Raw genomic sequence first — 16,686 nt, 5'->3', positions numbered from 1 at the left:
TCAAATGCACCGCATGGTCATACCCCGAGCGTTGGTCATACCAACAGAGCGTTGTTTCGCCATGTATCAATATTATCTTTAATTTATGACTATGAGTGTATAATAACGAAATTTGCCGTGTACATCTTCAGTACTGTTTGTCAAGTAATGGCTACTGTAATAAGGAGCGTCCAGGAAGTAAGGACGAATTTTAATGTTGCGCCATTTTCCCATGTGACGGTTGGCAGCCTTGGTTTTCTCATGTTTGTTACCTGCAATTCTTGCCACTAGTAGCCTGATAGCTTTTGTATGCTGCCGTGTATCGGGTACTGCAGTACTGTCTGTCAAGTAATGGCTACTGTAATAAGGTGTGTCCAGGAAGTAAGGACGAATTTGAATTTTGCGCCATTTTGTCATGTGACGGTTGACAGCCGTGGTTTCCTCATGTTTGTTGTCTCCGATCGTTCCCATTACCAGCCTGATAGCTTTTGTGTGGTCAGCATTGTTGTTTGATGTTTATCTTCGTCATGGAGTAGATGACAACTGAGCAAAGTCTCCAAGTGATAAAAAGTTGTTACAAGAACAATGAAAGTCCCACGGCAACCCTTCTTGAATCACGTGAGACGCTCCGACGTAATGCTGCTCCAAGCGGATCACCACTTCGAAAGTTGATCTGGCAATCTGAGACCAAGAGTTCTGTTTCAAACGTTAAGGAAACAGGACGACCACGCTCTGCTCAAACGCGAGAAAACATTGCTGTCCTGTGTGACAGTTTGACCGTAAGCCGCAGAAAATCGGTTCGCCAACGAGCTCAACAATCGAATTTATCACCCAATTCACTGCATGAAATTCTTTCGAAAGATCTGAAAATGCGTGGGTACAAGATTAATCTTCAACAAGAGTTGAAGCCTGCCGATCATGGAAAGAGACATCGATTTGCTCAGTGGGTCTTGGCTCGACAGGCGGACAACGAGAACTTCACAAAAAGAATAATTTTCTCAGATGAGGCGCACTTCCACCTCAGTGGGTATGTCCGAAAACGAGGCTGCAGACTTTGGGGTAACGAAAATCTGCGAGTGCCTGTGGCAGATGAGATGCGTCCACAACGCACGGCTCTGCGCAGGCGGAGTGATCGGCCCACGCTTCCTTGAAAATGATGAGGCAGCTGCTGTCAGTGTGAACGGCGGCCGTCACCGAAACATGCTTCTCCCTCTTACTCAGCAAAATGACGATTTTAAGTTTTAACAAGATGGTGCGATATGTCACACATCCAGTGGCACCATTGCTCTGCTAAATGAAAACTTTCCTCAAAAAATTGGCTCTCTGTGTGGCAACCAGCAATGGCCTACCATATCATGCGATATTTCGCCTTGTGACTTTTTTCTGAGGATTTCTGAAATCAAAAGTGTACGTGAACAAACCACAAGCCCGCATCTCGTCGTCGTGCGGTAGCGTTCTCGCTTCCCACGCCCGGGTTCCCGGGTTCGATTCCCGGCGGGGTCAGGGATTTTCTCTGCCTCGTGATGGCTGGGTGTTGTGTGATGTCCTTAGGTTAGTTAGGTTTAAGTAGTTCTAAGTTCTAGGGGACTGATGACCATAGATGTTAAATCCATAGTGCTCAGAGCCATTTGAACCATTTTGAAAAAAACCACAAGCAATGCACCAACTGAAAGATGAAATTAAAAGGTTTGAGAACGCGTCATCGAGAACTAATTGCTCGTTGCCGCGCGGCCTTGGGTGCTCATATGGGGGATATAATTTTTCATGCATAAATGGGAGAAATTACTTAATGTCTTTGTAAAAAAATGGAAAAAACCCATTACATTTTCAATAAACTTTGCATGTTGTACAGCACTTACTATTCGTGCCTACTTCCCGGACATCCTCTAATTTACACGCTCAAACGTCACAAACAATACGGGTGGCTGAAATTATACTCATCAGAACACAACGTTTGACATTTATATGCGACGAGGGCGTGATCTAAGATAACGTCTCCGAATTTCTTATGTGAAAACTCCTAAGGCTTTTTAAATAAAACAAACGTTATTATCATTCTGCACCTTTATTCTTTATGTCTAAGAGTGCTCCGAACATGAGAACGTGTAACATAACTACGTCGGTGGGTAGAAAACATCACGCTGTAATCGAGTTTCGAATTCGAAGAGTTCGTCCACACGTGTATATTCCTCTTCTTCGACATGACAATGGAAGAGCACACACGAGCGCTGCGACATTTGGAACAACCCGACGTCTTGGGTCCACTGTCATCAATCACACTCCATAGAGCTCCTAGTTTGCGCCAACGTAACTTCATCTGTTTGCAAAACTTGAAGAATACCTTCGAGGACTTCACTTTGATAGTGACGAAGCGGTGCAAACAGAGGTGAGGTTATGACTCCGTCAACAAAGTCAGTGTGGGTACCAACAAACCTGTCTCACATTGGGAGAAATGTGTTCGTCGCCAGGGAGATTACGTTGAGAAACAAATATGTATACACAAACGATAAGCATGCGGTATGTCAATAACGTTTTTTACATTTGAAAAGCTTTAAGAATTTTCACATAATAAATTCGGAGGTATTACTTTTCAGCATGCTTCCTATACTGCTCAATTTACGTTCTCCCAGAATAACAAAGAAAACCAAATTTTCTGACGAACAGTAATTGCAAATATGTTTGCAACATGCATTGATTATATCTTCACAGGAACCTTAAGCGTGGATACTACTTCATTTATTTTGGCAATGATCACATGACGTGTAAAAAACTGAGAAGCCAATAATTAAAGCATTTAACAGCACAGATTGATACATAATATGACGATACATTTTGCTACAAAAATTACATTTAAAAAACAAACATTTTCGATAGTTCATATTTCATAGAAAAGCTTAGCGTAGTAAACACAATGTACTTTAAGACACGTCAGAACATTTTAACTGGGATAAAATCCCTCTCATATCTTCCTCTATATTATCGATGTCATGCAGTACTAACGTGCACTTTGTGATGTGTCTAACCATGCATGGCTTTTCCGATTCACTTTATCTCTCGTTTTGCTTCGTGTCTTAAGTAACTAGTCATTAGGCGCTTTCGTAATGGTACAATATTTAATTTTTGCCATTAGCAGTTAGAAGTCGCCTAGGGACTAGTCATTATAGAATTAAGTTTAGCAGAAGTTCATAGCTTCTCGTGGTCGTCATGTACCTGTCACAATAAAAACATCGAAACAAGTATATACTGAATGTGGCGAGAGATCTGGAGTTAGTTCTGTAGTAAAATCTTCAAGCCGGACTGATGGCATTGGCTACAGCTATTTTCTTCCATAGCTTCACTCCTAGCGCACAAATTGTTTTTAAAAACATGGATTGTCTTCGTTAGTGATGTTAATTATAAGCTAGTATACACACTTCGTGACAAGCTGTGAACATTTTTACCAAATGATTACAAAATTACGGAAAAATTTGCTTCAAACAACAATTTGTTTCTTTTAGTTAAAACTTTTCCATTCGGTTTGCATGGTTTTGCAGGACCACTTGTCATCTGCAACCAAATTATGTTGATGAGAAATTTTGTTGGCAGTTAACCTATCATTTTATGCTTTAAACGATAAATTAGTTTGTCGCGATATTTCATGCATGCATTCGTTTTTACTTACGTTCTTGTGTGGCAAGCCCCTTTTTGTCAGCATCATGATGAGGTGTTGCGAAGGACACGTAAATATAACACATTTTCCGAAATTTGGTCTTAAAGAGCACCTAAGACTTCACCTGACCACGCTGTAATCGTGGTTGTTGCGTGTCCCAGCCCAGTCAGAGTTCATTTGTTCACCAGCGAGTTTGGCGCCAAATTTAGGTTTTGTTTACATCTTATCTTTGTGTGTGTGTGTGTATGTTCTCTAAGCTTCTTAGCTATTTGCGTTGTCTTTTACGTGGTTTTCCTTTAGTGTGTAAAATGGCGATTCTTTGCAGAGTATATATATATATATATATATATATATATATATATATATATATATATATATATATACTGTGCGCGCGTAGACTTTTGAGTTCTTTCTGTTGTCTTTTCTGAAAGTTCCTTTAATGTGTTAATTAGTGTGTCTTTGCAGAGTGTAATGTATTCATTTATGGCCTGTTCTCCTTCTGCTATTGCCTTCTGTGTATGGAAGTATTCCTCAATGGTCAGCCTGCTGTGTAGGCTGTAGCTGGGCTTTAGTATTCTTAAGTCTGTTTCTACTGTAGTTGGACAGACATAAAGAAAGCTTTAAAAGCAAAAGCTCGATTAGCACATTTGCTGAGTACCTAATAGTCCACAATCACCACCCAATTACAACAGAAACAGACTTAAGAATACTAAAACCCAGACACAGAGTATACAGCAAATTAACGATTGAGGAAAACTTCCACATACAGAAGGCAATATGAGAAGGAAAACAGGTCACAAATGAATACATTGCACTCAGCAAAGGCACACTATTTAACGCATTAAAAGAACTTTCCAGAAAATACAACAGAACAGTTAAAAGGTCTACACATACACACATGGACACACATACGTACACACACACACACACACACACACACACACACACACACACACACACACACACAGAACACACAGATAAAATGTAAACGAAATCCAAATTTGGCGCCAAATTCACTTGGGAACAGATGGACAGTGACTGGGCTGGGACACACAACAACCACGATTACAATGTCGTTAGGTGAAGTGTTAAGTGCTTTCTACGATCAAATTCGTAAAATACAGGTGCTTCACAACACCTAATCAGGATGCTGACAAAAAAGGGCTAGCCAAACAAAAACGTAAGTAAAAACGAATACATGGGCGAAATATCGCGGCTAACTAATCAACGTTTGCCAGCCGGTGTGGCCGAGCGGTTCTAGGCGGTACAGTCTGGAACCGCGTGACCGCTATGGTCGCTGGTTCGAATCCTGCCTCGAGCATGGGTGCGTGTGATGTCCTTAGGTTAGTTAGGTTTAAGTAGTTCTAAGTTCTAGGGGACTGATGACAGAAGTTAAGTCCCATAGTGCTCAGAGCCATTTGAACCATTTTAATCAAAGTTTGAAGCATTAAATGACAGGTTAACTACCAACAAATTTTCTCATCAACATGGTTTCGTTGTAGATGACAAGCCACTTGTAAGAAATAATACGCAAGTGGTCCTGCATAACTATGAAAACCGAATGTAAAAGTATTAACTAAAAGAAACAAATTGTAGTTTCAACTAAATATTCCCATACTTTTGTAATCATTTGGTAAAAAAGTTCACATTACAGACTGAATAAAACACAAATCCACTGATGATGCTACAGAGGGGCTGCAACATGTTTGGGAACGTGGAAAAAACGGTGTTTTGCATAACTGGCGAACCTATCATCCAACAATTTTAACTGGAAAAAAATGGCTCTGAGCACAATGGAACTTAACTTCTGAAGTCAACAGTCCCCTAGAACTTAGAACTACTTAAACCTAACTAACCTAAGGACATCAGACACATCCATGCCCGAGGCAGGATTCAAACCTGCGACCGGAGCAGTCGCACGGTTCCACACTAGCGCCTAGAACCGCTTGACCACCCCGGCCGACTTTTTAACTGCAAACAGGTAAAACACAAGGAGGTGAAAATCCATTTTATATGAGATTTTCACTCTTCAGCGACACGAAACTTCCTGGTAGATTAAAACTGTGTGCCGGACCGAGACTCGAACTCGGGACCTTTGCCTTTCGCGGGCAAGTGCTCTACCTACTGACCTACCCAAGCACGACTCACGCCCCCTCCTCACAGCTTTACTTCTGCCAGTACCTCGTCTCCTACCTTCCAAGCTTTACAGAAGCTCTCCTGGCAACATCCCCCAGTGTGTAGCTAAGCCATGTCTCCGCAATATCCTTTCTTCCGGAAGTGCTAGTTCTGCAAGCTTCACAGGAGAGCTTCTGTAATGTTTGGAAGGTAGGAGACGAGATACTGGCAGAAGTAAAGCTGTGAGGACGGGGCGTGAGTCGTGCTTGGGTAGCTCAGTTGGTAGAGCACCTGCCCGCGAAAGGCAAAGGTCCCGAGTTCGAGTCTCGGGCCAGCACACAGTTTTAATCTGGCAGGAAGTTTCATTTTATTAGACGCTTGGCGCACCTGGTCCCAGAGGCCGACGTTGCCCGGCGCCTCCTCTCCGTCGCCGATGTCGGGCAGGTAGAGGAAGCCGAAGGCGCCGACGCGGTACTGCATGGAGGCGACGATGACGTCGCTGGTGGCGGCCACCAGGTCGGCGCTGTACACCTCCAGGGTGGAGGTGCCGCTCATGTAGCCGCCGCCGTAGATCCACACCAGCATGGGCACGCCGGGGGCGGCGCCGGGCGACGGCGGCGCGGCGTGGCGCAGCCGCAGCCGCTGCGGCACCCAGATGTTCAGGTACAGGCAGTCCTCCGACACGTTCGTGTTCGGGTTCCACATCTCCTCGCCCTCGAAACCTGCGGGCACACCGGGCAGGCCGCCTCTTACAACCGACGTCTCGTAATGCTACAGGAGCGGAAATCACTGTAAAGGCATGAGGGTTTTCTCGGAAATTAACACAGTCGGTTCGGTTGCTCACAATACACTAAATTGTTCCATTAAGTTTCGGGTGTGCAGCCGCAAGAATTTCCTTCTTCTTCTAATATTTCGGCCGTATAACATTCAGCCATATTCAGAGTGAGCCACAAGACTGCCGCTCCAGTTTTTTTACTTCATTGTTATTTTAACACATTGTACAAAGGTAGGCCGGCAGCGGCAATATTACGTAACTCTTCGGCCACAGGCAATACATAGACAAACGAGGAAGACACAGAAAAACATAATGATGGACAGAAAACAGTAGACACATGAGTAAAAAAGACGGAGCCGTACACAGGTGTAGTAAAATAAAAAACGTTCAGCACTTGTACACGAACACTGATAACTGAAACGATGGAGCGTGGGCGGTGAAACACTAAAGCACTAACACGAAGGCACGCACAAAGAAGCGACGGTGATGATCTCCGGCGCGGGAATGTTCACTGTACGTGTACGAGTCTGGGGACCTGGCAAAGGGGAAGAGATGGGGGAGGAGGGGAGGATGGAGATGCCAGTGGCAGAGGAGATGGGAGGGGGAGGAAAGAAGGTTGGGGGGTAGGGGAAGCTCAGGGGGAGGAGGGAGGGACGAGGGAGAGAAGGAAGAGAGGCTGCCCTTGAGAAAAAACACAGGGTGTGGTAGGGGAGGATCAAAGTTGGTAGGAGGGGTAGATGGAGGGGATGAGGGCATCATCAGGGAGGGGGAGTTGGTGGGCGAGGGTGTGGAGAGTGGTGAGATGGAGAGCAGGAGGGACGTAGGAATGCAGGCACGGCAGCGGACGGGGGTGGGAGAGGGTGGGGAAGAGAAGTGGGCGAGGGGGATCGAGTTTACAGGACACGAAGAGGATCCGTATCCGTTCGAGGAAAAGGACAAGGTGTGGGAATGGAATGTGGTCGTAAAGGATCCCTGTGGGGGAGGAGAGACGGATGGGTGAGGCGGAGCACGTGGCGTTCTAGGATTTGAAGCGATATGTGAAAGGCAGGAGGGGCAGAGATCCAGGCGGGGTGGGCTTAGCAGAGCATAGGGCGGATGAGGGATTTATAGGTGTGGAGCACGGTGGAGGGGTCCAGACCCCACGCGTGGCTAGAAAGGAGCTTGAGGAGACAGAGATGGGAGCGTGCCTCGGCTTGGATAGTCCGGAGATGGGGGTCTCCAGGACAGGCGGTGGTCAAGGGTGACGCCAAGCTACTTGAGGGTGATAGGACGGCCATAAATGGTGATATAGAAGTCTAGGAGACGGAAGGAAGGGGTGGTTTTGCCTACAATGACCGCCTGGGTCTTGGCCGCTCCAGTGCTCGCTTCGTCCCTTTACACTCGTGTACCGTGCAACTGCGTATGCGGCCACAGATGCAAGTGCGCCAGAGACGTTGGTCGGCGGCAAAGACGTGGACAATGCGCAACTTACATCTATGACTCCCCAGTCGATCTCTGTTGGCGTATCGATATATCATTGTGAGCTGCACTGTGACAGCGTCTTTGTGAGTTTATTACACTAAGTGCCGGATTCCATGATTTATCAAGGCTGAAACCACTATCTCTGTTAATTAAATTCGACGTCAAGCGAATTTCAATTGCCTCCTTGACTAGAGAGTCCCAAAAAGATGAAGTAATTGCCAAAATTTCGACGTTGTCATACAATATAATACAACATACTGTGACTAGTGTCAATACAGTGCTCTGCCACAGCCGACTTATTAGGTTCTAAAAGTCGTGTGTACCTCCGGTATTCTGTACATCTTTCTTGCACAGTACGAGTTGTTTATCCAGTGTAAGAATGGCCACATTCACATGGAATTTTGTAAACTCCAGATTTTCGGAGCAGCAAATCATCTTTGACGGAGCCCACGAGTGCAGCTGTCTTGAGTGGAGGACGAAAAATCACTTTTATTTTGTGTCTGCTGAGAATCCGTCCTGCTTTTGATGAGAGGCTACCCACATATGGCAGGAAGGCCATCGGTTTAAAGGTTTCTCCGTCTTCTTCTCCTTTCTTTGTGGCCTCTTTCTGTTTCATTTCCACTGCCTTCTCTATTTGCTGTGGAGAGTACCCATTGTCTTCAAACACTCTCTGCAAGTGGGAAAGTTCATCTTGCAGACTGCTTTCGTCAGACATAATTTGCGCTCTGTGGGTCAAAGTTCGGACAACACTCATCGTCTGGGCAGGATGGTGGCAGCTATTTGCACGTAAATACAAATCCGTGTGTCGGCTTCTGATATATTTCACGTCCCAAAGTGCTATCCTCTCCGCGCCGAACCAGAATCCAAGAATGGAAGGCATCCCTCCTTTTCAATTTCCGTTGTGAACTTTATTTGATCGTGAAGGGAGTATTGCAAGTTATCTTACCCATGGGGCCAAACCACAGAGATGTCATCAACATACCTCCACAATACCGTGTGGGTTTCACGTCAGCAGATTCAAGCGGCTTCTCCTCGAAGTCTTCCATAAATAAATTGGCCACCAGAGGTGATAAGCGACTACCCATGGCGACTCCGTCCGTCTGTTCAAAACATTCGTTGTTAAATAAGAAGTATGTAGAGGTCAAAACATGGTTGAGTAAAGCTGAAATCTCTTTATAAAAACTTCTTTCAGTAAGTTGTAGAGATTCTGGAAGAGGAACGTTTGTGAATAAAGACACCACATCGAAACTAACTAATGTATCATAAGGGTTCATTTTCAATTATTTCAGTTTACTAATGATATCAGTTCAATAAGTCACAACTGCAAAATACTAACGCGAATTCTTTACAGACGAATGGAAGAACTGGTAGAAGCCGACCTCGGGGAAGATCACTTTGGATTCCATAGAAATGTTGGAACACGTGAGGCAATACTGACCCTACGACTTATCTTAGAAGAAAGATTAAGGAAAGGCAAACCTACGTTTCTAGCATTTGTTGACGTAGAGAAAGCTTTTGACAATGTTGACTGGAATACTCTCTTTCAAATTCTGAAGGTGACAGGGGTAAAGTACAGGGAGCGAAAGGCTATTTACAATTTGTACAGAAACCAGATGGCAGTTATAAGAGTCGAGGGGTATGAAAGGGAAGCAGTGGTTGGGAAGGGAGTGAGACAGGGTTGTAGCCTATCCCCGATGCTATTCAATCTGTATATTGAGCAAGCAGTAAAGGAAACCAAAGAAAAGTTCGGAGTAGGTATTAAAATCCATGGAGAAGAAATAAAAACTTTGAGGTTCGCCGATGAAATCGTAATTCTATCAGAGACAGCAAAGGACTTGGAAGAGCAGTTGAACGGAATGGACAGTGTCTTGAAAGGAGGATATAAGATGAACATCAACAAAAGCAAAACGAGAATAATGGACTGTAGTCGAATTAAGTCGGGTGATGCTGCGGGAATTAAATTAGAAAATGAGACACTTAAAGTAGTAAAGGAGTTTTGCTATTTGGGAAGCCAAATAACTGATGATTGTCGAAGTAGAGAGGATATACAATGTAGACTGGCGGAAGGAAGGAAAGCGTTTCTGAAGAAGAGAAATTTGTTAACATCGAGTATTGATTTAAGTGTCAGGAAGTCGTTTCTGAAAGTATTTGTATGGAGTGTAGCCATGTATGGAAGTGAAACATGGACGATAAATAGTTTAGACAAGATGAGAATAGAAGATTTCTAAATGTGGTGCTACAGAAGAATGCTGAAGATTAGATGGGTAGATCACATAACTAATGAGGAGGTATTGAAGAGAATTGGGGAGAAGAAGAGTTTGTGGCACAACTTGACTAGAAGAAGGGATCGGTTGGTAGGACATGTTCTGAGGCATCAAGGGATCACCAATTTAGTACTGGAGGGCAGCATGGAGGGTAAAAATCGTAGAGGGAGACCAAGAGATGAATACACTAAGCAGATTCAGAAGGATGTAGGCTGCAGCAGGTACTGGGAGATGAAGAGGGTTGCACAGGACAGAGTAGCATGGAGAGCTGCATCAAACCAGTCTCAGGACTGAAGACTACAGCAACAACAACAATGAAATCAGCAGAGTTTCTTATGTGGTGAACACATTTTCCCACAAGAGGCCTCAAGAACGATGCCAGGTGTTTGGCAACGTAATAGGTCGGAGAGCCTACGTTACCCACTGTCGGGCGGAGAGGAACATCTTTCTTGTGGACCTTTGGTAGACCATAAAGTCTAAGAGGCACCGGACCACTTGGCTTCAGTCTCCGAACAACTTCTGGTGGGAAGGGAGAATCATTCAGAAACGAAGCATTCTTCGTCACTTGATTAGTGGGATCCCTGCTGATCTTCCGGTACATGCTGTCACTCAATAAATTGTACATTTTATCATGGTATTCGTCCCGAGACAGTAAAACAGTAGCATTCCCTTTATCCGCTGGGCGTACCACCGTGTGAGTATCCTGGCGAAGCTTACGTAGTGCAGCCTTCTCTGCCACAGATAAATTGCTCGTTTGTGGACGAGCCTTTGTAATTGCACGGCATGTTTCACGTCTTATTTCCTCTTCTGAATCCGAGGGAAGTCGTCGAACCGCTTCTTCAGTGGCACTGATAAACGAAGGTAATGGCAGGACCTGTGGTGTGGATGCAAAATTCAGTCCCTTACTCAAAACCATCATCGTAGCGTCGTCCAGATCTCTACCTGTCATATTAATGACAGGGCGTCGAATAACAGTTTCTCGCTGCGATGTCGTCTTCAGTCGACCAAATTTTGCAGTCTGTCTGGATGTGGCCACCTCACGAATCCAGTCTGATTTGGCCCAAGTTGTACCATTAATCCAAGAATCATAGGGTATCACCACAGACATCTTCAGGTGCAGGCGATAAAGTTCTTCAGAAACCAGGTCTAATTTTTTGCGAGTAAAGTGGATGCTCTCCTTAACAATAGCAGAACCAGCTTTTGTTAAAATCTTATTCATAGACGTCGATTTTATAAAATCTACTAATCTGACAAACTTCGGAATTATGCCCTGGTCACGGCACCTTAGTAAAGGTCAGGACTCTGTGCAGGTCAGTCGATTACAAGGGTGTTATTGTCGTGTAACCACTCCGCCACAGGCCGTGCATTATGAACAGGTGCTCGATCGTGTTAAAAGATGCAGTCGCCATCCCAAAATTGCTCTCAAGAGTGGGAAGCAAGAAGGTGCTTAAAACATCTGTGTAGGCCTGTGGTACGATAGAGCCACGCAAAACAACGAGGGGCGCAAGCCCTCTCCATGAAAAACATGACCACACACACGGTAACACCACCGCCTCCGAAGTTTAGTCCTGGTACAACACACGCTGGCAGATGACATTCACCGGGTATTCGTCGTACCCACACCCTGCCATCGGATCGCCACATTGTGTACCGTAATTCGTCGCTCCACACAACGTTTTTCCAATGTTACATCGTCCAATGTTTACGCTCGTTACACCAAGCGAGGCGTCGTTTGTCATTTACCGGCGTGATGTGTGGCTTATGAGCAGCCACCCGACCATGAAATCAAAGTTTTTCCACCTCCTGCCTGTCATAGCACTTGCAGTGGATCCTGATGCAGTTTCGAATTCCTGTGTGATGGTCTGGATAGATGTCTGCCTGTTACACATTACGAGGCTCTACAACAGTTGGCGGTCTCGGCAGTCAACAGACGAGGTCGGCCTGTACGCTTTTGTGCTGTACGTGTCCCTTCACGTTTCCACTTCACTATCACATCGGAAACAGTGGAGCTAGGAATGTTTATGAGTGTGGAAATCTTGCGTACAGACGTATGACACGAGTGACACCCAACCACGTGATCACGTTCGAAGTCCGTGAGTCCCGCGGAGCGCCCCATTCTGCTCTCTGGCGATGTCTGATGACTGCTGAGGTCGCTGATATGGAGCACCTGACAGTAGGTGGCAGCACAGTGTTCCTAATATGAAAAACATGTGTTCTTGGGGTTGTCCGGATACTTCTGATCACATAGTGTGTAAGAGGGCCTGTGGCGACCTTCCCAACGTGTGTCAAGTCCACGGTGGCGTCGGACAGAATTGTGGTCACATTTGGTGCCGATTAGGAGAAGCAGCGAAATTAGTGTTTTAATGTCCCGTCCACAACGACGTCATTTGAGACGCCGCAGAAGCTCGGATTAGGGAAGTATGGGGAAGAAAATCAGCAGAGTCCTTTCAAACGAACCACTCCAGCATTTGCCTGGAGCGATTTTAGGGTTGTTGTTGTTGTGGTCTTCAGTCCTGAGACTGGTTTGATGCAGCTCTCCAAGCTACCTTATCCTGTGCAAGTTTCTTCATCTCCCAGTACCTACTGCAACCTACATCCTTCTGAATCTGCTTAGTGTATTCATCTCTTGGTCTCCCCCTACGATTTTTACCCTCCACGCTGCCCTCCAATACTAAATTGGTGATCCCTTGATGCCTCAGAACATGTCCTACTAACCGATCCCTTCTTCTGGTCAAGTTGTGCCACAAACTTCTCTTCTCCCCAATCCTATTCAATACTTCCTCATTAGTTATGTGATCTACCCATCTAATCTTCAGCATTCTTCTCTAGCACCACATTTCGAAAGCTTCTATTCTCTTCTTGTCCAAACTATTTATCGTCCATGTTTCTCTTCCATACATGGCTACACTCCATACAAATACTTTCAGAAACGGCTTCCTGACACTTACTGGATGTTAAGTAATTTCTCTTCTTCAGAAACGCTTTCCTTGCCATTGCCAGTCTACATTTTATATCCTCTCTACTTCGACCATCGTCAGTTATTTTGCTCCCCAAATAGCAAAACTCCTTTACTACTTTAAGTGTCTCATTTCCTAATCTAATTCCCTCAGCATCACCCGACTTAATTCGACTACATTCCATTATCCTCGTTTTGCTTTTGTTGATGTTCATCTTATATCCTCCTTTCAAGACACTGTCCATTCCGTTCAACTGCTCTTCCAGGTCCTTTGCTGTCTCTGACAGAATTACAATGTCATCGGCAAACCTCAACGTTTTTATTTCTTCTCCATGGATTTTAATACCTACTCCGAATTTTTCTTTTGTTTCCTTTACTGCTTGCTCAATATACAGATTGAATAACATCGGGAATAGGCTACAACCCTGTCTTAGTCCCTTCCCAACCACTGCTTCTCTTTCATGCCCCTCGACTCTTATAACTGCCATCTGGTTTCGGTACAAATTGTAAATAGCCTTTCGCTCCCTGTATTTTACCCCTGCCACCTTTAGAATTTGAAAGAGAGTATTCCAGTCAACATTGTCAAAAGCTTTCTCTAAGTCTACAAATGCTAGAAATGTAGGTTTGCCTTTCCTTAATCTTTCTTCTAAGATAAGTCGTAAGGTCAGTATTGCCTCACGTGTTCCAGTATTTCTACGGAATCCAAACTGATCTTCCCCAAGGACGGCTTCTACTAGTTTTTCCATTCGTCTGTAAAGAATTCGTGTTAGTATTTTGCAGCTGTGACTTATTAAACTGATAGTTCGGTAATTTTCACATCTGTCAACACCTGATTTCTTTGGGATTGGAATTATTATATTCTTCTTGAAGTCTGAGGGTATTTCGCCTGTTTCATACATCTTGCTCACCAGATGGTAGAGTTTTGTCAGGACTGGCTCTCCCAAGGCAGTCAGTAGTTCCAATGGAATGTTGTCTACTCCGGGGGCCTTGTTTCGACTCAGGTCTTTCAGTGCTCTGTCAAAATCTTCACGCAGTATCGTGTCTCCCATTTCATCTTCATCTACATCCTCTTCCATTTCCATAATATTGTCCTCAAGTACATCGCCCTTGTATAAACCCTCTATATACTCCTTCCACCTTTCTGCTTTCCCTTCTTTGCTTAGAACTGGGTTTCCATCTGAGCTCTTGATGTTCATACAAGTGGTTCTCTTATGTCCAAAGGTCTCTTTAATTTTCCTGTAGGCAGTATCTATCTTACCCCTAGTGAAATAAGCCTCTACATCCTTACATTTGTCCTCTAGCCATCCCTGCTTAGCCATTTTGCACTTCCTGTCGATCTCATTTTTGAGACGTTTGTATTCCTTTTTGCCTGCTTCATTAACTGCATTTTTATATTTTCTCCTTTCATCAATTAAATTCAATATTTCTTCTGTTACCCAAGGATTTCTAAGAGCCCTGGTCTTTTTACCTACTTGATCCTTTGCTGCCTTCACTACTTCATCCCTCAAAGCTACCCATTCTTCTTCCACTGTATTTCTTTCCCCCATTCCTGTCAATTGTTCCCTTATGCTCTCCCTAAAACTCTGTACAACCTCTGGTTCTTTCAGTTTATCCAGGTCCCATCTCCTTAAATTCCCACCTTTTTGCAGTTTCTTTAGTTTTAATCTACAGGTCATAACCAATAGATTGTGGTCAGAGTCCACATCTGCCCCTGGAAATGTCTTACAATTTAAAACCTGGTTCCTGAATCTCTGTCTTACCATTATATAATCTATCTGATACCTTTTAGTATCTCCAGGGTTTTAGGGATATGACGGAAAACCTAAATCAGATGCTGGGAGGCGGGTTTGAGCCGTCGTCCTCCCGCTTGCGAGTCCAGTGTCCTCAGCAGTCCCCCATCTCCGTCGGAACATTTGGTGCCGATATGACAACATCAGCCCATCTTAGCCGTCACAAGGGTTTCTGGGCCCTCGCCTTGTCTTCGGCACGTGTCGAGACCTCGCAGTCTGAAGCGTCGTCGAGCCCCAGACTGCATCGCAGGGCGCTATGCTTTTATACCACTACGGGGGAGGGTTTTCGGAACCTTCGATTTGAGTTTCACAATTCAGCGTCGTAACGAGAGAAAATCACGAACGTCTGTCGTACAGTGACATACTTTTGCCGGTGCATTCAGTGGTATACCGTCTACAAAAAAAGTTTCGAATGCAGCTGGCAGTAAAGAAGTAATAAATTATAACGTCAAGCACGATACTGCAGTTTTACTGCATGAATAGCAAGAAACATAGTAAGCGGTGATTTTTTTTTCTTTTTATTAGTTTATGGAGGCCGGGCCATGTCAGCGAGAAAAAGTTTCTAAAAGGTTTGAAATTATATGCAAAATTTGTTCGAAGTTGCTAAGTGCCGTTATTCGCAAGTACTGCGTAAATAAATCATGTGTAATGTACGCGCTATGAGATACGGTGCGTCCTGACTTACAACCGTTTTAACTCCAATGCTTACCTTTTTTGTAGAACATTTAGCGTATGATTACAGCTCTTGTAGAGTAGATGATGAGAGAATTTAAAATACGCTACTTGCCATTAAAATTGCAGATGATAAACGAGTATTCATTGGACAAATATATTATACTAGAACTGACATGTGATTAGATTTTCAGGCAATTTGGGTGCATAGTTCCTAAGAAATCAGTACCCAGAACAACCACCTCTGGCCGTAACAATGGCCTTAATATGCCTGGGCATTTAGTCACACAGAGGTTAGATGACATGTACAGGTACAGCTGCCCCTGCAGCTTCAACACGATACCACAGTTCATCAAGAGTAGTGACTGGCGTATTGTGACGAGCCAGTTGCTCGGCCACCATTGACCAGACGTTTTCAGCTGGTGAGAGATCTGGAGAATGTGCTGGCCAGGGCAGCAATCGAACATTTTCTGTATACGGAAAGGCCCGTACAGGACCTGCAACATGCGGTCGTGCATTATCCTGCTGAAATGTAGGGTTTCGCAGGGATCGAATGACGGGTAGAGTCGCGGGTTGCAACACATCTGAAATGTAACGTCCACTGTTCAAAGTGCCGTCAATGCGAAGAAGAGGTGACCGAGACGTGTAACCAATGGCACCCCATACGATCACACCAGGTGATACGCCAGTATGGCGATGACGCATACTGGCTTCCAATGTGCGTTCACCGCGATGTCGCCAAACACGGAAGCGACGATCATGATGCTGTAAACAGAGCCTGGATTCATCCGAAAAAACCGACGTTTTGCCATTCGTGCACCCAGGTTCGTCGTCGAGTACACCATCACAGGCGCTCCTGTCTGTGATGCAGCGTCAAGGGTAACCGCAGCCACGGTGTCCGAGCTGACACTCCGTGCTGCTGCAAACGTCGTCGAATTGTTCGTGTAGATAGTTGTTGTCTTGCAAACGTCCCCATCCGCTGACACAGGGATCGAGACGTGGCTGCACGATCCGTTACAGCCATG

The 16,686-nt window shown here is 44.8% G+C and overlaps 1 protein-coding gene across 1 annotated transcript in view; it reads right to left on the bottom strand.

Annotated features, from left to right (window-relative positions):
* The window catches only part of LOC126109828 (acetylcholinesterase-like), a 701,016-nt gene that overhangs the window by 612,760 nt on the left and 71,570 nt on the right, over nucleotides 1-16,686 (bottom strand). Inside the window, exon 4 of the mRNA XM_049914883.1 lies at nucleotides 6,131-6,465. Within this exon, the coding sequence (XP_049770840.1) occupies nucleotides 6,131-6,465 (335 nt within the window). The remainder of the gene's footprint in view (nucleotides 1-6,130; nucleotides 6,466-16,686) is intronic.

Source organism: Schistocerca cancellata, chromosome 12 (assembly GCF_023864275.1).
Source record: "Schistocerca cancellata isolate TAMUIC-IGC-003103 chromosome 12, iqSchCanc2.1, whole genome shotgun sequence".
Taxonomy (NCBI): domain Eukaryota; kingdom Metazoa; phylum Arthropoda; class Insecta; order Orthoptera; family Acrididae; genus Schistocerca; species Schistocerca cancellata.
Note: the sequence above shows the minus strand (reverse complement) of the source record. Positions and strands in the feature narration are given on the sequence as shown.